This window comes from Vanessa cardui, chromosome 15 (genome assembly GCF_905220365.1).
Source record: "Vanessa cardui chromosome 15, ilVanCard2.1, whole genome shotgun sequence".
In the NCBI taxonomy this organism is placed as follows: Eukaryota; Metazoa; Arthropoda; class Insecta; order Lepidoptera; family Nymphalidae; genus Vanessa; species Vanessa cardui.
This window is the reverse complement of record NC_061137.1, coordinates 532176-556451: the sequence shown is the minus strand read 5'-3', so window position 1 is coordinate 556451 and position 24276 is coordinate 532176. Positions and strand designations below refer to the sequence as shown.

At 39.5% G+C, this 24276-nt stretch overlaps 2 protein-coding genes across 2 annotated transcripts; one reads left to right on the top strand and one right to left on the bottom strand.

Annotated features, from left to right (window-relative positions):
• Nucleotides 1-12: 12 nt before the first annotated feature.
• On the top strand, nt 13-20145 carry LOC124535879 (thyroid adenoma-associated protein homolog). Its single transcript, XM_047112279.1, has 27 exons — nt 13-409; nt 706-880; nt 1489-1722; nt 2763-3024; nt 3937-4118; nt 4718-4929; nt 5656-5840; nt 6465-6655; nt 7255-7417; nt 8181-8336; nt 9041-9255; nt 9584-9698; nt 9999-10144; nt 10737-10901; nt 10972-11103; nt 11171-11246; nt 12433-12614; nt 13765-13906; nt 13990-14217; nt 14664-14816; nt 14930-15055; nt 16069-16172; nt 16634-16718; nt 17078-17250; nt 17572-18332; nt 18949-19211; nt 19749-20145. Exons 1-27 carry the CDS (start codon nt 307-309, stop codon nt 20019-20021), a joined length of 5202 nt encoding a protein of 1733 aa, XP_046968235.1. The 5' UTR covers nt 13-306; the 3' UTR covers nt 20022-20145.
• On the bottom strand, nt 20140-24232 carry LOC124535869 (poly(A) RNA polymerase, mitochondrial-like). Its single transcript, XM_047112265.1, has 6 exons — nt 24068-24232; nt 23821-23996; nt 23309-23629; nt 22712-22840; nt 22224-22635; nt 20140-21719 (listed from the first exon to the last, which is right to left on the bottom strand). Exons 1-6 carry the CDS (start codon nt 24156-24158, stop codon nt 21064-21066), a joined length of 1785 nt encoding a protein of 594 aa, XP_046968221.1. The 5' UTR covers nt 24159-24232; the 3' UTR covers nt 20140-21063.
• Between the last annotated feature and the right edge of the window lie 44 nt (nt 24233-24276).

Below are 24276 nucleotides of genomic sequence, written 5' to 3'. Positions count from 1 at the left end.
TTTTATTGTCAATGTCAATGTCAGTTGATGTACATGTTTATTTTAGGTTATACATAAAGTTTTCTACGTGAAATTTGAATGTCATATTGTAATTTAGCCCCGATTTCCCTCGTGTTTACACTATTTTATATGTGACATAAAAGAAAAAACTCTCATATGATCCTAAATTTCATTTATAAACTCTTTACTATTTATTCAATGATCGACTAAGATCGCTTATGCTTTTAAAAAATATTTAAACAAAAACTAATGTTAAGCCGCTCATGTGGCGCTCATACATAAGCAGAGCATATTCTTTAAATTAAGATGAATTCCAATAATCTTAGAATTCGTAGTAGTGATATTAAAACAAAAAACACAACTTGTTTCGATCCAGTGTTTATATCGGATTGTTATAAAACAATACTAAGTAAGTTATTTTTAAAAGTTGCTGGATCTACTCAGTAGAATCTACTTTTCGTTCCTTTAAGCAAAAATTAACCTTGTAAAATTATGAGTCAAAAGTGGTTTCAAAAGAGCCTACTTAAATTATATTTGGATTTTTGATTTCACTGTTCCTAGCAGTGCATATTGATACTATTTGTTTGTGTCATTTATCAATTATATAGCAATTAAAAAATGTATTCTTAATAAATTAAAAGCCTATATACCTTATACCTATATATTTATATATACCTTTAATAATTATCATTTTTTTTATTTTAGAGAAAAATGAAATATTCAATGAGTTTTTGAAGGCAAAATCTGAAAAGCAGATTTCAATTATAAAACAAATATTGTTCGGAATTAAAGACAACTGCACTCATGATACAGTCAATTTCCTAGTTATTGTTTATTTAGAGGCTGATATTAAACACCCAGCAAAATGCATGGTATCAAGGTAAAATAATAATGATTTATTTAACACTAAAAAAAAAAACAATATTACAAAACAAATATATGCTTGAAACAAATTAATCACTTTCCATGGCATCTACTTTGAGTTATTACTCAAATTATCGGTTTTATTTCCAAAGTTAAGTTTCCAAATTATTGGAAAAAGTAAGTTAGATAAGGCTTGATCAAAGACAATCTTGATAAGCTTGCAAAGCCTTAAGTATGTATTTATGTAAGTACTACCTCATCCTATATTCTACTGACAAGCAGCAATACTTTGTAATGTTGGGTTACTGTTCATAAGGTGAGTGAGCCAGTGTAACTACAGATATTGGTTGTAAGGATTGGCTAAAAATATTTTACGGAACCAATGACTATTGCTTGTCTTCCTGAGTATTATGGAAAAAAATTGAAAACAGCACTAATGCTCAATATTATTTGATCTACATTTGTATTTACTTATGTAAACAAAGAAATTGGCATTCTTATCTCTTTACAAACCTGAGCAAACATACAATCAAAAATGTGAAATATGCTCTACTTTGCAGTTGTGAAATGATTGTCAACAAATGGTCTGTACATATTGCTTAATTGAGCAACATTTATTTTCAGATATGTCACCAAGAATGATTTTATTCAGAAGGAATTTACAGAGCTTCTTACAAAAGAGCTGGATAATCTTATAAATAAGCCATGCACAGATTATAATAGCTATGTCCCAGTGATTACTAAAGTGACAAGCTGCATTGAAAACTTCCCTTCCGGAGCAGCTACGGTACAAAATTTAGAAATTAAGCTTGCAGAGTATTTCAAAAATTGTTTGTACTGTTGTATTTCTTCATTAAGGTATGTTATTATATTAATATTAACCAAATTTATACAAACAAAATACGGTAAAAGTATTATTTTATACACATATAATGTATATAATAATATAATATAGTGAATCTTCTTGCATTATGTTCGGAACCTCGATGCAATATAATTAACATAGTAATTAAATAGATTAAATTAATTGGCATGTAACATACAGATAACATATTTAGTAAAATAGGATGCCTAACACCTGACTTTCGAAATTTGGGATTATAATCCTATATATTAATAGCATCAGCAGATTTTTGTTTCAATGATTATGGAAAGAAGCTGTACGTAAAAGATCGACTACGATCTTATTTTGAAGAGCACCAACCATAGATGTGCAGAAAATTAAAGAGGATTTTGATTGCAATATATGTATTAAATTGTTAAGATTTACAATTATCTTTTTAAGAATTAATTTTTTTAAAAAGTAACTCTGCGGGTAGAATGCGACTGTATAAAAAGTATATGTTAAAAGTGCGAACAGACGTCAGTTTACAATGAAATTGAATCGAAACCAAACCTCGTTTCGAAGTTCCTAAAAATCTATTAATAAACGCCAAGTATCGCGAGCAAGTCGATATTAATATTTTAGAAACACAACAACTTCTGAACAAAATTCGAATAAATTTGACCCTACCTACCTACCTAACCTACCTTTTTTCTATCTAAAATCTGCAAGCATACCCCACCTCTAAAACATGGGCATAACCTTTCAGATATAATCCAGGGAAGTAAATGATAGTTATAGATAGTCCTCTTCGTAGTCCTGTTTTCCTAGTGAGGACTAAGTTGGAAGTTGAATTCCATTGAATATATTATCAACCCTACTGTTGTTTGCTAAATATATAATTTTATTGGTACTTATTTCTGGTGTTAATTCTATTGCTAACCACTAAAGCTCCTGGCATTGTGCAAAGTCTAGTCAAAGTTTACCAAGAATTTACACACATCGACTTCGAGGCAGAATGGTGATGCTGTATTATATTAAATCCGATTGCGACTCACTCAGTATTTTTTTCTAGCGATGACAGTAAAGCTGTAGCGCCTACGGAAAAAAACGAAATATTTACTTTAGTTCATTCAACTTTAAGACTTTTATTGCACATAATACAAAAAATAAGAGAAGAGAATACATCGAACTTGATTGCATTATTTAGAGACATACGAACGAGCCTAAAGTATTTAATATGTGACGAAGAAGCACCGATGGACACTAAATCTGTCTGTGGATTGCTGTATGTCTCCATGCATATCTTGGAAAACAATTCTGACTCTTGGATTGATGTAAGTTTTCTTATAAAAAAATAGCGCGAATACGTCTTATTTATTTGTGTATATATTGGGAATGAGATTGTCAGGCTACTCCTAATAACGATTTTTTTAGTATGTAAATAATAACAGTAATATATGACTATATAAAAAATTTAGAAATCCCCATGGGGCCTTTAGTTCCCAATTTTTGCACAATCTCAACTATCAACAAGCAAGTCTTAGAACTAGCGCGCACTGGTGACTTTTGTTACGGTCTTTAAAGTGTTTGTCATTGTCACGTGACGTTTCCAAAGTGGAGTGCGCTCATTAGTAGAGACAGTGACAAAAAATTTTCGATTGGATTTCGAAGTGGTTCGGTGGTTCTCTGTGAACTCGTGAGACTCGGCAGAAAAAGACTTTAATTTGCAAGTGAATATCTGAATACTCTTTCAATTTTTTATCATAAAGAGCTGGTCTCTTTTCCACTTCTTCTATTAGAAAATAATTATCAGTATTGTCTTCACGAATATTTACGTTTTGAATAGATGGGGAAGCCATTTGCGCGCGCCAAAGTCGGCAGTCAAAGTGGAGATAGCGCAAGACTGACGACGAGAGCGACAAATTTGTCGCTAGCGGACACAAATGTCACCCAATTGTCACGTCGTAACGTTCGCGCAACTCCATACATATTCATGGACTCGACACTCTCATCGACTTCGTCACTCTTACGAAACAGTCACCGTGACAAAAATCTACCGTGCGCGTTAGTTCTTACGCGTACGTATTGTTGATATTTGAGTTTGATTATATACGTGACGGAGGGCAATAAAAAAAATACATAAATCGGATACCATCGTTGCGTGAAGCGAAAAAAAAATCAACATACGAAAATCTCCAATATTTGCGTATTATAAGACTGAAAATTAAAATTACTCTCTACGACAGATACTAGAATCGGGACACAACGATGACAATTTCAAAGACATTTTGTCCGACGACCCCGCCAAACTTTGCATCTACTCGGCGCTCATCACCGTGATACCCACAGACACGTTAGAAGTCGAACTTCCCAGCGGGGAACCGGCCATCATCAAAATCGCCAGAAACATACTGGAAATAGGCGAGAGGTTCGGACAACTTTGTAATCAAAAATCAAAATTAAAATAAACTTTATTCAAGTAGGCTTTTATAAGCACTTTTGAATCGTCATTTTACAATTAAGTGAAGTTACCACCGGTTCGGAAAGTAGATTCTACCGAGAAGAACCGGCAAGAAACTCAGTAGTTACTCTTTTTTAACATTGAAAAAAATACAACGTCATGTTTATTAAATACAATTATTTCAATTAACGTATCCTGCTTGGAAGTCAACAGGTATTAACTCCACGTTTTTTTATCATCTACAAAAATCTTGTATCGAATAATATGCTTTTTCTACCAATGTATTTTTTACAAACGATTTGAATTTACTAAACGGCAAAGTTAAAAATTTCTGCGGAATTTTATTGCTACAACGAGTATTAACTCCACGCTCTTTATCACCTCTATGACCTTGTGTTTAATAATATACCTTTATGAAATAACTCATTTCCGGCTCACCTCTCAATCCCAGTCTCTCTCAGTCAGTATGCTTTTTCTACCAATGTATTTACTTTTACTTTTATTTACCTTTACTCGACCGGATATGAGGTTAACTTTAGCAGCTCCCTAAATGCACATGGGCGCAGGCGTTCGTGGGACGCGGCGGCGGCGCTGGGCGTGTGGCGCGCGCTGGCGGGCGCGGGCGCGGGGGCGGGCGCGGGCGCGGGCGCGCGGCTGGCGGCGCTCGTGCTGCCGCGCCTGTGCGCCGCGCTCGAGGCGCCCGCCGACGCCGTGCAGCACGCCGCCGCGCTGGCGCTGCGCCGCATCGTGCGCCGCGCCGACCTGCGGCGCCGCCACGGTACGCCCGATAACACTTAAATTAAAAAAATGTAACAGCCTGTAAATTTCCCACTGCTGAGATAAGGCCTCCTCTTCCATTAAGGAGAGTGATTGGAACATATTCCACCACGCTGTTCCAATGCGGGTTGGTGGAATGCACATGTGACAGAATTTCGATGAAATTAGACACATGCAGGTTTCCTCGCGATGTTTTCCTTCACCGCCGAGCACGAGATGAATTATAAACACAATTAAGCACATATATATAGTGGTGTTTGCCTGGGTTTGAACCCGCAATCATCGGTTAAGATGCACGCTTTGTAACCACTGGACCATCTCAGCTCTATGATAACACTTATATACGCTCAATAAACTATTAAGGGTCAGACGTCAAAAAATGTTTGTGCCCTTTTCTCTAAACAATCTTTCGTGCCGTAAAAAGTGGTTTAAGGAAAAACTGAAGATTACGCAACTATTACTCATATACTTTTTTCTCTCTTTATTCTAGTCTCAATTTATTTATTTATTTATTTATTTAAGATTCACCAGTGGCAAGTACATCAAAACATACAAAGGTATACAATTTTAATACAACTTAAAACTAAATGCATTACCTATTAAGGTGAATACCATGCAGAGATACAGTTGGAGATGACAAACTTAGAAATAATTGTTAGTAAATCTAAGTTCTTAAGTTCGGTATCGAGCGGCGGATCCTTACTTTTATTCGGCCCGCTCGGTGCAGGCGACGAGACAGCCCTGGATGAGCTGTTGGCTCAGCTGGGCGCTCTGGACCGGGAGCGCAAGGGGTTCTACGTGGGCGTGTGCGCGCTGGGCGCAGAGCTGGGCGTCGCGCACGCGCTGCGGGCGGGCCCCGACGTACCCGCTGCGCTGCTGGCCGCGCTGCGTGCTCAGCCCGTGCAAGCCGCCGTGAGTCGCCACACACGTACCATGACATCACAGTCATATGACGATTGTCTGCAACGTATATACCTACACACGCCATAGCTTAGACAGGTCAACCGTGGGTCCGACGAGTGCCGGTGTCAGATTCTAAAATCACAAGACGTGCTTTGTATTGTCATTTGTAATTTAATTATTCAAATCAAATCAAATCAAATTAAACTTTATTCAAGTAGGCTTTTATAAGCACTTTTGAATCGTCATTTTACAATTAAGTGAAGCTACCACCGGTTCGGAAAGTAGATTCTACCGAGAAGAACCGAAACTCAGTAGTTACTCTTTTTTAACATTTAAAAAATACAACGTCATGTTAATTAAATACAATTATTTCAATTAATGTATCCTGCTTGGAAGTCAACAGGTATTCTGTTTTTTTTTATGCGTTTCTGTTTATCATAAAATATATATTACATTCCTATGTTCAGCTTTTAACTGTTTTATACTACGAACTCTGCATGTCTAAGCACTACTCATAAATCAATCGATGGCATTTAATAAAGTTTAACAAAGTTTTTCGTATCGACTCTTATCGGTAATGTTTCCAATCCTGAATTCCGCCCGTAGCGCTACACTCAATGACCATGTTGACAGGCAACGACGGCTCTGGAGATGCTGTTACAGAAGCACACCCAGTCAGCCAGCGCTGACGTCATATTCGAGCAGTGGATAGCGCCGATCCTGAGTCACGTCAACGACGACGCCGTGGATTCCTCCGTCCTGACCATTCTGGAGAATTTACTCGTTCTCGCTTTGAAACTTAACAGCGAACTCATGGACCACATGTACGTACCATAACAGTAAACAGCGCACTCCGGTAAATCTGTTAAAGCCCCCGCTAAGCTAAAGCCAAAAGGATATCAACATTTACTACCTCTACAATATTTCCATAATATTTTAATTACCCTTGAAAGAGGAAGTGAAAAAGTTTTACTTCGAAAATAATAAGGAAAACAGATAAAAAAATAAGTTGATAAAGCATTTGTATGTACGTATTGCGCGGGTGAGTATTTGATACAAAGATTACAACAACAGCCTGTGAATTCCCACTGCTGGGCTAAAGGCCTCCTCTCCCTTTGAGGAGAAGGCCCGGAACATACTCCACCACGCTGTTCCAATGCGGGTTGGTGGAATACACACGTGGCAGAATTTCTATGAAATTTGTCACATGCAGGTTTCCTCACGACGTTTTCCTTCACCGCCGAGCACGAGATGAATTATAAAGACAAATTAAGCACATAAATCAGCGGTGCTTGCCTGGGTTTGAACCCGCAATCATCGGTTAAGATGCACGCGTTCTAACCACTGGGCCAACTCGACTCTTACAAAGATACAAAGATTGTCGCTGGTCAAAGTAGCAACGCTCACCGCAGCGGCTCCACAGCTTGCCGCGCATGCAGGCGTCGCGGGCTGCGCCCCGGAACCTGCTGGTGTGCGCGTCGGCGCTGCGGCGCGCGGGGGCGCTGCCCCCCGACAGCGGCGGGCGCTGGCGAGGGGCGCTGCCCTACGAGATGCTGGAACACGCGGCTGTGGACTGCAACGAGCAGGTGACACTTCGCAACGGGTTCACTACCCAATACCCCGTGTCACTACCCAATTTTGACTTTTAAACTAAACACTTATATATACTCCATAATATAGTAATATTATTAATTAACGAAAATAAGTTTGTTTACAAAACCTACGATAATAAAATAATAAAATAAAGGGACGACGTGCTTAATAGGCTTTTTGACAATGCGAAAAATAAATTGTGTATTATTGTAATCAGTGTATATTATGAGTTTAAAAATGATTATTTACTATCGAAAGTTAAAAATAATACTTAATTTATTCAAAAATCAATAAATAAAAATGCATTTTTTCAAACGTTTGTCACGTGACACAAAACGCTCCTGATTGGCCGGACTTATGATGAAGTCACTTTCTTGTAAACCATGCTTTTCTACTATATGTACCACAGATTAAAATACAGCAAAATGACGTCACCGACCCCATTGCAGCGCCATATTGTCCAAGTAGCGTTTTCGCGCGTTATTTAAATATGGAATTTTTAATATGATATTTTTCGGCAAATATGTACTAGAGATAAAAAATCAACTTTTACCGGGTTCCTTAACCTCTACTAAATAATATAAAACGGATTTTAAAAACCATTCAAATAGCCTATTACGAGTTACTCTCGTAGAACCCGATTATATTTTTGCTTACATAGACCCCTCGTCGGTTGTCGAGCCAATATAGACCACTTTGTTATCATTGTCACAGATAAACATGTCTTCAATGATATGTCAATATTGTTTCTTCCAGAACCGAATATTGTGCTTATCTCTCATAGTGGAGTCCCCGAAGTCAACGGAAATATTCACGAAGAGCGAACTGGACCTCGTGCTCTGGTTCCTGAAGTTCAACATCAATGCTCAGCAGCCGCATTTTAGGCAACTAATGCTGTCCATTTTAAAAAGGGTAAATAAACATTATCTTGAAATAAAACTAGTTATAACGGATTTGAATCGCGTATATTAATTATTTTTGACATCCCGAGATTTCGAGCACTTTACAGCGTTCGTGGTCACGGGTGGCATTTGTCTATTTGGAGAAACGTCGGGATGTCAAAAATAATTAATATACGCGATTCAAATCCGTTATAACTAGTTTTATTTAAATGTGTAATAATCGCGAAAATTTAAGACAACATTATGTAAACATTATCTATTACTAGGCTCACACAGGAAGGTCCCATCCACGTTGAAAAAACAAACAAATTCCAGGGTATCCTGTATCATTAAGCATCTATCTTCAGTCACAACGATGAATGAAGAAGATTATATTTACTTACTACCCGGACCTGCGGCTTTTACCCGCGCCAAATGTATAAAACACAAACTGCACACCCCTGTTTTGCCGCCTTAGAGGTGTAGTTTGGTAAAATCCTGCCAAATTTCAAGTTTGAAGGCGTTATAGTTTCCGAGATTTCGTGATTAATGATGAGTGGTGTTTCGATTTTATATAATTAATTTTCGCCCTAGTGTACTTCAGAAGGCGATCAAAAATATGAAATTAGATTTTAATTAACATGAACAAAACAAATAATATACTTCCAAGACCATGATAACGGTACTACCGTATTTTGTAAAAGCTTCAATATAATTCTAGAATTTATTTTCCAGTTCATAAAGCGACTAGAGAGCAGCTACGGTGCTCTGATACGCGAAAACGACCCTAACGATGAGGATAATAAGAGCCAATATTACTTGACGTTTATCGATCAGCTGGAAGAGCTCTGCTACGATAGCCTGCTAGAAGGCGCCAACTACAGCCGGCGATACGTCGCACTACAACTGCTTGCGTGGACCACCGGCCTGACCATGCACGGATACGTCAGGTAAGGTTGGAGGAAAAGTTCTAGCGAGAACCTCAATCTAAAGTTTATTAGCAAAAAATAGAGACATGGGGATAAGTGTATATCGAATGGACCTTAGAGAAACAGATGTTTGAAGTCAGAAATTGAAACTTACGTTAAAAAAGGGGTGACCAAGTAATTGCCCCCAAGGCCCGGGATGAAATCAATTTCTCGACTTGATAATTTTACATTTATCGTGTATCTGTTGTCCTGGCAATTTTACTCACCTATCCAGCGGCGTACTAGAAGATCAAAACATTCATCACAAGATAAGAACGAACTGTTACTTATACTGAGGAAATATTTCTAGGAATTGGCAAGAGCATCAAATAGAAACTCTTCTGTGTCACCTCGGGGACAGCTACGAGAACAACAAGGCGCTGGCGCTGGAGCTGCTGTGTAAATGTCCCGTGGACATGATAAAGGTGAGGACATTTTGGTGAATGGTCATACGTTATGTGTGCGTTAAACACTAATGAAACAACAACAGCCTGTCAATTTCCCACTGCCTCTCCCTTTGAGGAGAAGTTTTTGGACCATATTCCATCACGCTGTTCCAATACAGGTTGGTGGAATAAACATGTGGTAGAGTTTTTATGTAATTCATTTAAATTCAATTACTACACTGAGATTTTAGAAAATCGATATTGTCTTAAAAATCTGTGATATTTTCCCGGGTTTGTATCCTCTCAGCTACCAGCATAATCATCTAAATTATATTTCAGTCTAAAAAATACAGCACAAGCCTAGAACTCAAAGACATATTAGCGGAAGCGTCGTCCGTCAAGCCCACGGACTGCGTGACCGCCGTCTATAAGCTCAAGCTACTTAAGAACATGCTGCCTGAAAATATTCTACCGGGGACTGAGAGGTGAGCCGGAAATGAGTTATTTCATAAAGGCATATTATTAAACACAAGGTCATACAGATGATAAAAAGCGTGGAGTTAATACTCGTTGTAGCAATAAAATTCCGCAGAAATTTTTAACTTTGCCGTTTAGTAAATTCAAATCGTTTGTAAAAAATACATTGGTAGAAAAAGCATATTATTCGATACAAGATTTTGTAGATGATAAAAAAGCGTGGAGTTAATACCTGTTGACTTCCAAGCAGGATACATTAATTGAAATAATTGTAATTAATTAACATGACGTTGTATTTTTTAAATGTTAAAAAAGAGTAACTACTGAGTTTCTTGCCGGTTCTTCTCGGTAGAATCTACATTCCGAACCGGTGGTAGCTTCACTTAATTGTAAAATGACGATTCAAAAGTGCTTATAAAAGCCTACTTGAATAAAGTTTATTTTGATTTTGATTTTGTTGATTTTCAGGTAGGATGTATATTATTGTAGGTAATTGAAAATCCTTTTTTATTTAAAAAAAAATCGTGAACACGCTTAATTCGGCATAAACAACTTATACCGAAAGCGACTTCGTTCCGACCGGGTGTCAATATGTTCCAGTGCCATACCCAACGCCGTGACGCTGTCTCTGCTGGGCACGCTGCTGGACGAGCTGGATTGGCAGCTGTGCGATTGCGAGCGCAGCATCGTGCTGGGCGCGCGCCGGGCGCCCATGTACGGCGTGTTGCACTGCCTCGCGCACGCCGTGCCAACGCTGAGCCCGCTGTGAGTAGCGCGTCTCGCTCTGGCACCGAGCGCCTCGGCATATGTCGTCTCACTCACTCCTCTCGTGCAGCGGCGCGCCGGAGGCGTGGGCGCGCGGCCTCCAGCGCGTGCTGTGCGCGTGCGTGCGCGTGTGCGCGTGCGTGCGCAGCGTGCTCACGTGCGCCGCGCCCGAGGGACACCTGCCCACCACCGGCCACATGGGGTGAGACACTGCACTGTACGAGCAGCGGTTCTGAATTACAAAAGTATCACGTCAAATGTTTTTGCAGGCACATCCCACTCGAAGATGGTCACGAGGTGACGGCACAGATGGTCCTGCTCTGTGCGTGGAGATCAATCAAGGAGGTTTGGGTCGTTGTAATTTAATACACATTGTAAACTATATAACATCTGATATTGCTATAATTCAAACTCGGTTTTCTGTTTTTAAAATACCATTTCTTTTTAGAATATCGTACTAGTAACATTCTTTAACAAATGTTAACTCGTCCGGTTTATGTGTTAATAAGAAAGGCATCCTGTAAACGATATTCATTTATTTGTATTTGGTTTACATAATTTTTTTATTATATTTTTATTTACTCGTATATATATTTAATTTCATTAATTATATTGCGATTAATACAATTTCCAGTATCCATATGTGCACTCAACCTTCTGACTTCTTATCTTAAAAATAGAATTCAGAGGGTTGACGTTTAAGGAAAAAGGTCTCCTGGGGTGTCAGTTGATATGAGGATCCCTCAAGAATCAATTCTTGAACCTTTTCTGTTTCTCACATACATAAATGACTTGCCCTTTCGGGTTAGGAACAAACATGATATAGTATTGTGTGCTGATGATACATATTAACTATTCCTTACATCGTCAATGTGCCACCAACCTTGGAAACTAAGATGTTATGTCCCTTGTTCCTGTAATTACACTGGCTCACTCACCCTTCAAACCGGAACACAACAATACTGAGTACTGTTATTTGGCGGTAGAATAACTAATGAGCGGGTGGTACCTACCCAGGCGAGCTTGCACAAAGCCCTACCACCAAGTAAATATTGGTGATTTTATGAGAAAATGTGATACTCATAACATTGGTATAAAGAACAAACACAAACTTGTTACTCCTGTTACTCGACTGCATAGAGTCAGTAACTCCTTTGTGGGGCAATGTATACGGTTTTACAACAGGATCTCAGAAAGCGTTCAAAATGCTTCTGTTGCCAAATTTAAAAAATATTAAGGAACGCTTGTGTGCAAAAGGTTATTATACAATGATTTTATCGATAGCACACATTAGAAATGAAAGGATCGCCTCCTGGCTATTTTATTTCATATTAAATTGTTCATATATAATATATGAGGAAAAAAAACCGCTTGGTTTCTTTCACCGGTTCTTCTCAGGTCAGGGTAATTTCTTTTCAGAACCGGTGGTACTGTTTCAATTGATCATCACTAAGAAAGTTAAATACTTCTATATTGAATAAAGTTATTTGAGTCTGAGTTTGATCCAAATTAAATGTAATGAACTCCGCAGGTGTCTCTAAATCTTAGCAGTTTAGTAAGCCAAGTGTTAACCCACGACGAGTTCCAACCTGCGACCCTCCGTTCCACTCTCGTACGTCAAGTGGGAGAGATGTTCACAACCCTGCTCACTGAGACCAAACATAGGGGGGCCTTCGAACAAGTGTATGTCGGCTTTACGAGGATGTTAACGAGGTATGTATATAGATATAGGGTTGACAAAGATATATCGTTACTGTTCAAGTTAAACGCAGCAGCCATCATAAGGCATTTCTTTGAGCGCGATTAGGACATATCTTCCCGAGTTGGTACCGATTTCCACGCGTCTTTTCCAGCAAGCCTACTGACTTGACTGCTTTGGTGCACCCCATCCCTAAAAAAGCAACCGCTTAGACTTTCAATTATTCAGTTATATAATTTTATAATTATATATGTTCAATAGCCATCACGTCATGACCATTATGATGAAACAGCAATTTTTGTATTTCTATTAAAATAAAATGTGCCCAGTACGTACTATAATGTGCCGCTTGAAAAAATTAATTTACTCAAAAAATATCATTTTTATGAGGAGGTATTTTTTTTAAGTCAAAAATTGCTGTGTCATGATAATCGACATCATCACCTCCTTGTTCTTCAAGAGAGTGGAGTTCATTATTAACTGTCCTAGATAAGCACCAGCTGAGTAGCGAAGTCGTCAGCCATTTATATTCTAGTTTACCTGACAGATATGGGTGAAGGCAGTTGAGTCCAAAGAGAGGCATTTGCAGCTTGAACATAGTGAAGGTTTCGATCGCTTAAAGTACAAAGCCCTTATTCCCAACTTCACTTTGTCTTTGTCGGCGGTGTATGCTCTGACTTGAAATTTATCAATTCGGGTGTTCCACGAAGCTGCATATTATCTTCTACTTTCGTTATTCTCTATATTTAATGACTTGTTGCAAATAAGTAGCATATGATGTTCCGCAGTCGACACAGTTCCATAATACCTGATAAACCGGCCGCGCTAATATTTCTCAACAACAAGCAAAACCGAATGCTTATGGCTGAAATTGTGTCTTTTTTAAAACTAAGTTTTGGACGGGGTTGGCTAAACCTAGACCAATACGAACCCAAAAAGACACAACTTTTCGCGATAATCGCTAAAAATTCCTTAAGAAAACCTTTTGTCGTATGTCCACGATTTCAAAACATTGCCGCCACAGTTTCTAACGGAATACTTGACGTTGATGTGTCGAACCTATGTAGTTTCCGCTTAGGTATCTATAATAGCATGATTTTAAGGCATTTTCTGCCTCAGCGCCTCCAGCTCATTTAGCACCTATGGTATAAATAAATGTTTCAGCTTATGGCGAAGTCGGAATCCCGAATTTAATTCGTTGCCCAAACTGTGGCTGGAAGAGCTGCTGACGTCAATAGAGAGCGGAGACCCCGAGAATAGACTGTGCGCCACCCGTCGCAGCGCGGGGCTGCCCTTCATGATACAGGTACGGGCAGCGCTGCCGGCCGATGCTTGCGGGACCGGTCGCCGTGTGTGACGTCACGATAAGCACCAGTCGATGCACCGCAGGCGCTGGTGATGACGGAGCTGCAGGCGCACGGTAATCCCGGCGGCTTCGACGCGTGCACGCGGCGCCTGCTGCGCGTGGCGCGCACGGGTGACGCGGCCACGCGCTGCCACGCGCTCAACGTGCTGCGAGCGCTGCTGCGCGACCGCGCCGCCACCGAGCGCGGCGCCGCATGCGCTGCCGACGCGCTGCTGCTGGCGCTGCGGGGCTTCGAGCGCCAGTCGTGGCTCGTGAGTGACAGTTCTCTCCCGACGATCTCTGATGGCCCAGTGGTTAGAACGCGTGCATCTTAACCGATGATTGCGGGTTCAAACCCAGGCAAGCACCGCTGATTCATGTGCTTAATTTGTCTTTATAATTCATCTCGTGCTCAGCGGTGAAGGAAAACATTGTGAGGAAACCTGCATGTGACAAATTTCATAGAAATTCTGCCACATGTGTATTCCACCAACCCGCATTGGAACAGCGTGGTGGAATATGTTCCAAAACCTTCTCCTCAAAGGGAGAGGAGGCCTTTAGCCCAGCAGTGGGAATTTACAGGCTGTTGTTGTTGTTGATCTCTGATTATACAGTTGCGATTTCGGAATGTGACATTTTCAATCGGTGCCAGCTGTCGCTCCCGGGTTGTAACACACGCAACTACATTTTTTACATTACAAGTGTTTGATGGTTCCAGGAGCGTAATTCGGCCACGTTGCTGTTCAGCGCATTGATGGTGCGCATATTTGGGGTTCAGCGCAATAAAGATTCGGAGAATTTGTGCGTGCGGAACCGGATGACTGGACGGATATTCTTCCTAAAATATCCGAAACTTTATGATTTCATGCTCGTGAGTAAATTAAACTTTTTATTTCTAGTTTTATATCTATAGAGGGCTTAAATTTTTGTTTATTTCCTGAACAAAATAATGTTATCTCGTGTCATAAATAATTCCTTTTGCAGGAAAAGCTAAAAGAGGTCCACGATGACAACGAGGAAAGATTGCTACGTCCATCTCTCTACCCAATTTTGCTTTTGCTGGCCAGACTATACCCCTCCTCACTCGAAGGGACCGTCTCCAACTTGAAGGTACCACGATCAATGTATCTATTATAAATTTCCTAAAAAAATAATATTTTTTGTGTTAAATAAGAAACTAGACGCACGGACAATTAATACTTAACGCGATAATAACAAAACCAATTTTAATATAATAATAAAGCCTTTTTTATTTCCTATAATGTTAACATACTTTATAAAAGAAAATACCTATATCTATCGATGTCAGTGTTGTATTATTTCTGTTTTTTTTTGTTAAATTATACTATAGGAACCCCTTCGTAGGGTATAGGCCTACTCCAATTCTTTCCACTTTTTCCTATGCTGTGCTAATTTTATCCAGTCTTTCCCGGTGGTTTCTTCTATATCGTTTCTCCACCTTCTTTGTGGTCTGCCCACAGTTCTTTTTGCTTGTGGTCCGGACCATTTCGTACTCTCGAGAGTCCATCGCTGGTCGGTGCATCTCGCTACATGTCCGACCCAGCTCCATTAAAGTTTGGCACTTGGTGTAATGCATCTGTTAGTTTTGTCTTGTTTCTTATTTCGCGACTTATATTTCCCTTTTCTTTCTCCCTTTTCACTTGGTCTTGCAGTTCCCTCCTCTTTTCTAGTACTTGTTTTGGATAATCTTCCTTGATGTATTCATTAGAGCTTCTTTTTGTTTTAATATTCTTATTTTTATGCCTAATGTAGAAAAAGTTACCACCATTGGTCTTCTTGTATGTCACTGTAAGACAATTATGGAAAATTATTTTTCTATCCAGCCAATAATGAATTTCTTCTTTCTTGTTTTTCTATGAAATATAGTCTTTTTTCTTGGTTTTCTACTCTTTCTTTCAGATTTTCATGTTTATGTTCTAACACTGAATTTTTCCTCAAGCAGACTGTTTATATTGTTCGTAACTTGTACTGTGACGCTTTTCCCGGATTTCCATTCTTTGTTCTTCCAGTTCTTTTCTGATTGCCTTAAGTAAACGGAACCAATAGGAATTCATAATCATAAAACATATAAAAACTTTATCTATATTTACTTTAACTTGTAGTTGACTGCGTTCGTCCCGCTAGTGCGCTCGTGTGCGCGCAGTGCGGTGCTCACCACGCGCAGACTCGCCGCCAGAGCCGCGCCCGCACTCGTGGAGTCCGAGCGGTGAGTACTCCGTGTGTGCGAACAGTGCGGTGCTCACCACGCCGGATGCGGTGTAGCGGTTTATTTAATTAGGAGTAGTTGTTGTCTTGAGTCGAGATGGCCCAGTGGTTCGAACGCGTTCATCTTAACCGATGATTGCGGGTACAAACCCAGGCAAGCACCGCTGATTCATGTGCTTAATTTGTCTTTATAATTCATCTCGTGCTGAGCGGTGAAGGAAAAACATCGTTAGGAAACCTGCATGTGACAAATTTCATAGAAATTCTGCTACATGTGTATTCCACCAACCCGCATTGGAACTGCGTGGTGGAATATGTTGCAAACCTTCCCCTCAAAGGGAGAAGAGGCCTTTAGCCCAGCAGTGGGAATTTACAGGCTGTTGTTGTTGTTGTTTGTTGTTGTTGTTAAATTTTTAAAATAAAATCAAATCTAAGTTATATTCAAATAATAAATATTTTTAGATATATCCCGCATATTGAAGAAATGTTCGAATTGCTGAGCGACGTGAAAATCAAAAGGAACTACTGTCACGGAATATTGCTTCAGGTGAGCCTAATGCTGCGCAAGCGATTAGTATTTAGTCGGCTAACCATCGAAGTGCTGAAAGTTGCTTAACTTCAGTCGTCTGGAAGAGAAATAGTTGGTTCACTATTAAATAGATATAAAAAATTTCATAATATACATACATATATTACCGAAACGACAGCACCATTCAAAATTTTTAATATTTCGATATAAACTTACTCTTAGAAATGGTGGTAGCTTTCCATTTAAATCAACACGATAACATGGCGATTCACAAGCGCGTTTTTGAGCATACTTGAATAAAGATTGTCTGATTTTTAGTTTTGATCTAGGTGTGTACCCATATAAGAAAATCAAATTATAGTTCTGATAACTTGCAGCTAATAAAACTGTTGGAAGCGAAACCAGACAAACTCGCAATAGACAAGTCCAAGACCCGCTTGCTACAGCTCTTGGAGCAGACGAGTTGGATCCTCCGGCAAAGTTTAGGAGGTCTGGCTTGCTACCCGATTGCCGACGAGTACATAAAGATGATTAATATCCTTATATGGAGGTGAGTGCTTAGTTATTTGTATCAATATTACCAGTTCGCAGTTGAGGAATAGTTCATATATCTTCAATTCCAATGTTTATACTGGTGGTGGTTTATTTGACAACTCTCATTTTCCAAAATATAAAAAAGTAGACTCGAATTTATAATTTGGAGTTAAATTAACTAGATAACTATAATTCACATCCACTAGCATTTAGCGTTTGTAAGTCAGTACCACTACTGATTACAAATAATCAATACGAAAGATCTTTCTTTTTATGTACTTCCAAAAGTATCTACTGTATATAAGATTTTACTAAAGGTAAATACATCTTGTTTCAGATTCGATGTATTAATTGAAGAAGATTTTATTAACAAAATCCAAATCACTTTAAATAAGCTTATTTTCAAAGTAACTGAAAACAAACACGAAATAAACCCTGGGAGAGAGTTGTGTTTAGCGAACGCAGCCTACTTGCGACTGGTCATTTCACACAGATATGAAAAAAACAACGACATTTGTCAGTTCGTCTACAAATGCCTCGCGCACGAGTGCTACGAAGTTACATTAACTGCCTTAAACTATCTCCTAATGCTTCACGGAGTTTTCGAAGTTGAAAATAGTTTGCAGGAACATTTACTTGAAATATGCAGCGGATTGGACATGTTCGAAAGCGACTCAGCATATACGGAAAGCTTATGTCGAATTTTAAAATCTAGCAAATACTTGGAGTGCACCCAAAAGTGCTTGAAACTATTAACTCTCAAACGTGACGCGGCAAAGATCATAATACAAGCTAAAATGGACCGAGACGAGGTCGTTTCTGACGATTTTGTCATTGACAAACTTCTCCACTACATTGATAACGAACATGAGAATTTGATGCATTTCTACCTAGGCAACTTGTGCAACTTCCTGTGCCCCAAAATGGCGGCCGGTGACCTCAACGAGTCAAAGCTCGTGAATGCGATGAATGTGATCTTCTCGTGTAGCCTGCCTCACAACAACGACGAAACGAGGACGGTGGTCGTAGAGTTTCTCGAAAACAGTCAGAAAGTGTTTCAGGATATTAATTTGAAAAGTCTCAGTGAAGAGGAGCAATGTAAGTATAAACATTATATTATTGGAAATATTAATATAAATAATCTTAGTTTATTCCGGCGTCAGATATACACTGTTAAATGTAACCGTGTACGTCGGCACCACCAAGCAAGGTAAAACAAATTAGTGTCCTCTTGCATCATGGCGATAGTAGAAAATATATTCGCGTATATGCGCTTCAAATTTTTATTGGCAGAATTTTTAGTAAACCCTTTAAAGTCGTCTTACATTTTCTTGAATTTTTCTTGACGATTTGGAAGAGACGCAATGTGGCATATTTATAAAAAAAACCAAATATATCGACATATTTAAATACTCCAGCGGGTCCGATTTTATAAAAGCGATTGAGCTGGATGTCGTTCGGAAAAACTTATCTAGGTAGTTGTCCCTTTATGGTAATATGATTAAACTTATTTTGGAGTACTAGAGGATTTCTCGAGACTAAAATGCGTAAAATATCTCCAAAAGTATTTAGACGCGTTGGGGGATCAGCATTATCGACGCCTATGTTGCACTGACTTCTGTCACGATTGCGAACTGTGGAGCGACTCCCCACTTTATCAGCGATTTCTGACTTCTGACTCTAACTTACCTCGTGTAAATCTCGCTCGGCGCAGTCTCGGCGCGGACGGCGTGGTGGGGCTGCGCGGCGGTGGCGCTGCACGACGACGAGGAGCAGTTGCGCGCGCGCGCGGCGGCTGCGCTGGCGCCCTCCCGGCGCGCCGGCGTGGCGCCACTGGCGCTCTCCCGGCGCGCCGGCGTGGCGCCACTGGCGGCGCGGGCCGCACTGCGCGCATGCGTCGACGCGCGGCGGCTGGCGGCGCTGGCGCTGCTGGACTGGAAGGCCGAGGTGTGCGCCAGCGACGCGCTGGATGCGCAGGTGAGTTGCGGCAAGTCGAATTCTCGATTTGAAATTTCAGATTTCCCATACGTACCTGAGAGCTGAGATGGCCCAGTGGTTAGAACGCGTGCATCTTAACCGATGATTGCGGGTTCAAATCCAGGCAAGCAGTACTATATATATATGTGCTTAATTTGTGTTTATAATTCATCTCGTGCTCAGCGGTGAAGGAAAACATCGTGAGGAAACCTGCATGTGTCTAATTTCATCGAAATTCTGCCACATGTGCATTCCACCAACCCGCATTGGAACAGCGTGGTGGAATATGTTCCAAACCCTCTCCTTAATGGAAGAGGAGGCCTTATCTCAGCAGTGGGAAATGTACAGGCTGTTACTTTACTTTACTTTACTTTACCATATGTACCTATATCTGTGCTCCAATACTCTGTGCAGACCCGCCCGATTGACCCCTGTCAAAATGCTTCTAAATGTACAATGTTGTTACTGTGTTCCGAGTTTAAAGCGCGTGACCCGGTGTAGTTGTAGACTTAAACATTTGTGTACTTTATTTTTCAGACTCGTGTGTTTGATCAGAACGAGACGTACAATATATATCTCGAAGAAACTTTTTGGGCGCGCGACTGTGCGCGTCGAATAAAGGAGATATGCCACGAGAAAAACCTCCACGAGTACATATATGACCTGATAAATGTAAAAAATTATAGGGAGACTTTTGAAAACCTCTGTGGCGACAATTTAGTTATGTTCGAAAAGCTAATTAAAGGTGTCGAAGGAGAAATCAACCCTAAAGTGAAGATTTTCGTCGATACGTTAAAAAGTACTCAATAGGAGTCACATACGACTTTTGTAAATATGTCATATTTTCTATTTAGCAATTAAGCAATTATTTTGCATTCTAATGTATACAACGATGTTTTTAATGGGTGATTTAACATAAATAAAATAATTGATAATAAAGAATTTTATTTACAAATAAACGGTTTTGATATAAACATTAGTTTTAACTTCGCTTCCATCAATTCCAACAATCTTCAAAATAATATTTCCACTTACATCTGATTTTAAAGTGGCAGACTTTTTTCGGTTTCACCAATCTTACGGCGTGGACAGACCATATCAAATACTGAATAAAGAACTCAGAAAAGGTAAATCTCGCCTCTGATGAAGAAAACACTTGGAGCTTTAGAAATTTAAAGAAGTTTCTTTTTTGAGTATATTATATGTATGCAATATAATTGGAGAGTAGAATGAACCATATACCTTGGTCAACTGGTCTCATATTGACAAAAACGAGGCATTTCTTAAAGTAATTTCAACAGTGTTATATCCAATACCATTTTACTTTAGAGATTTAATAAATTTACAATACATATATAATTATGTATTAATAACATTTCTTAATAGATAGTTTAAAATTAACTGTATGTTCATTACAAAATATTTAGTTGTGTCTAGAAATTATAAACTTGGTATCAACACGAGGAACAGTGACAAGCTTGGTTTGGAAATAAGCTACTTGTGACTTTTCTATGTCTAAATATATCAAATTTAGGAACAGTGCCCAAAAACTACTCTACAAACACATATATAAAAAAACACTGTTTTAGGATAACTATGGAAATAAAATATTACGCCATCTTTAAGAAAACCTAAAAACTGCACAATTAATTTTTTTTTAAATATTTACTTTTTTGGATACTATGGAGTCCGCAATTGTCTTATGGGCCAATAGTGTTGGGAGATCTTCAATAACATGTAAATCTTAAAAAAAAAACAAATAAATCCTTAGTCAATAAAATTGGTGATCTTTAAAATAATGAATATATGCTTTAATTGTTTACTAAATCACACCCTACAGTTACACAAAACATCAAATAATTTTATCCCTTCTTATTCTATACACCGCACTTGCAGTTTGATTATTTTTAAACTTCATCTTCTCACTCTTTTGTTCCTTACTCATTTCACTCTTCATCTCTTTCACACTCGATTCCACTTCCTTATCAGTCTTGACAAATTTTTGCATTTTCGACCGTATGCCTTCCACCGAAGGTTCGTCATCATTATCACTGAATAAGTCTTTCATTGATACTAATCTATGGGAATTCCCTACGCGCAACAACTTCTTCAATCCTCTAGAGGACTTCTGCTCTATAAGTCCTAGAATGCCCCAGTCGTCCGATTTCTTGCCGTCGAGACAGGACTCCAGGTGCCAGGCTGCGTTCCTCACTTCCAGGCGTAACCTCTCGCACTCCTCGTAGCTGACGTTCCTGCTAACGTTCAACGACTGCTCCAAGGGATTGACTATGTACAGGGGGAGGGAGTTGGGTTTCCTGATAGCTTTACCCTCGTTGATCGAAATAGCTTTCTCCTGGAAGTCGAATTGCGAGTAGAACTCGAAGAATTTGAAGAGCAATGTCTGCAGATCGTCGTCGTTCTGCTCGTACGAGTCCGCGGGCAGTTTGTTCAGATCGCGAAGGAACGTGCAGTTGACATTCTCCTCGGCTATTCGAATATCTTCTTTCCCTGCAATCATATTAAAATAAATCATACACGGTTTTTTGTTTCATCTTTTTCTATGTAATATAACATATTTATTAAAATATTATACACATAACTTTTGACACAATTTGACAAAATACATGAGTTCTAAATGTATTTTTAAATAAAGAAATTCAAGCTAGTATAATATAAAGAGTCGAGATGGCCCAGTGGTTAGAACGCGTGCATCTTAACCGATGATTGAACTGGGTTCAAACCCAGGCAAGCACCGCTGATTTATGTGCTTAATTGGTCTTTATAATTCATCTCGTGCTCAGCGGTGAAGGAAAACATCGTGGGGAAACCTGCATGTGACAAATTTCATAGAAATTCTGCCACATGTGTATTCCACCAACCCGCATTGGAACAGCGTGGTGGAATATGTTCCAAACCTTCTCCTCAAAGGGAGAGGAGGCCTTTAGCCCAGCAGTGGGAATTTACAGGCTGTTGTTGTTGTTGTTGTTGTAAGCTAGTATAAAGTCCACCGACCCGCCTCGCTGACGAGCCGGTTGAGCGAGGGCAGCAAGCCGGCGCGCTGCAGGAAGAACAGCACCATGAGGGTCAGCGGGAAGTTGGTGAGCCAGCGGCCCGGGTGCGGCTGCGTGAGGCCGGCCGCCGCCGCCCAGCGCCGCACCAGCACGGCCAGCGCCCGCGCGCGCGCGCACAGCTCGCCAAGCTGCCACAGCAGCGCCGACATGTGCACGGCGGCCGAGTTGTTGTAGCACAGGTCGCAGTGCAGGCCCGCGTACTCGTGCGCGTACTTCACGATGGGCACGCGCGCGTTGAGGATCCGCGTGAGGCGCGCCACGCCCGCCACGCGCAGTTCCAGCAGCGCGCCCGCCAGCTCCAGCTGCCGCGCGCTGCGCTTCTCCTGGAAAACCAGGCGCCGCGCAGCCGCGTCCTGTCACCGCCGCGTCAGTTACTCAGAGGACTCGTCAATTACACTTACGAGCCAACTCCGTGCTAAGCTGCTTTACCGTTTCCTCGGTTATTGAGTTGATTAGCACGAGGTCCAAATCGCAGCCCATCCTCCCGAATCCGTTGACAGAGGAACCGAATGGCTGAATTTTGACATTTGTGTACAGGCTGTTGAATATCATCTCCAACTGCAATCCAGTTAAATTTATGAAATTGTGTTCATTTTCAATGAAAAAACAAAAATAAATGATAACATCAGTTAAAAATCTTCATTTCAGACTATTCCATTTAAAATAAAGCTAACACATCAAGAGATAAATATAAGTATAGCTTCTGTGCTGTTCACAAGCTCTTTTATTTTAACAACAGTTCAATCCTGCTTTGAATTATACCCACATTTATTTAGTTTTACTTAAGTCAAATTAATGTTAAGTATTTTTATCCATATTCAAATATGAGTTCATATTGAATACTCAAATTATCCTCCCAGACATGATAAATAAAAAGTAGCAAATTTACTAACATAGTTAAGATGTACACACTGTTGTACAATGAACATTCTATATTTGGGTAATTGCTTGGCAGCATTATAGCACTTTGATACCAACATTAAGAAACAAAACTGAATTATACCACCTAGATATGTTATACACTACCTGTCTTGCCACAATATATCGGAGTCTTATACTCAAGTCATTTAAAGTTGTCCTATCATAAAGTAACTGTATTTGATCTGATACAGTTTCACAATTTAATATATCCTCCAATAAGACATCATCATTACAAATCTCAGTCCCATTTTTTATAGCAAGCTTTTTCCCGGTGGCTGAATACTTTTCTTTATTGCCCACAGCCGCTCTGAACCAAAGAAAAGGTGATTGCACTGATATAACATCATGGTCTTTGTTATGGGAACTACAAGACTTCAACACATCTTTAAGATTTTCTTCTGATGCAAATTCTATAACCATAAAATGCTGAAATATAAATAATTGAATAGTATTAACATAGGTACTGTGTCTAGATACATACTAATACGAAATATATAAAAAAAGTTTCAGTCGTGGATACAGAATATCAAAATACAAGGTTTGATGCCAGAAGAAAATAGTGGATCCGCCACTGATAATGAAAATACAATTAAGTTACGAATAAAGATGCAAGCTACCTCTCCTCCAGAGTTTTTGTAATGATAAATGTCGTTTATTGGTGCATATTTAGAGCAGTAACCGTAGAGTTCATTGAAGGATGAATCGGAATTAACTTGAACGACAACACTACGCCTTGCTTCCACTCTTCTTTGAGCAACTACTTCGTCAAACGTTATAAACTTTTTAGGGACATCTGAAAGTTAAACATAACCTATAAATGTTGTTTGTGATACGATTGTATAATTACTTTTAAGGTTAATTTACCGGAGTTTTTTCTGAAAAATACATATTTACAAAAGGTATTATTAAACGGTTTTCTAAAAATACATTTACTTGTCTGTAATAACACAGACATTTTTGAACAAATAAAATGTTATAATCCTGAAGAGCTAAACATGTCATTTGTCATTGTGACAGTCTTGGTCGTTTTTGTTATTAACAAGTACCACCTCTGTTTAAAAACTGTTTTTAAA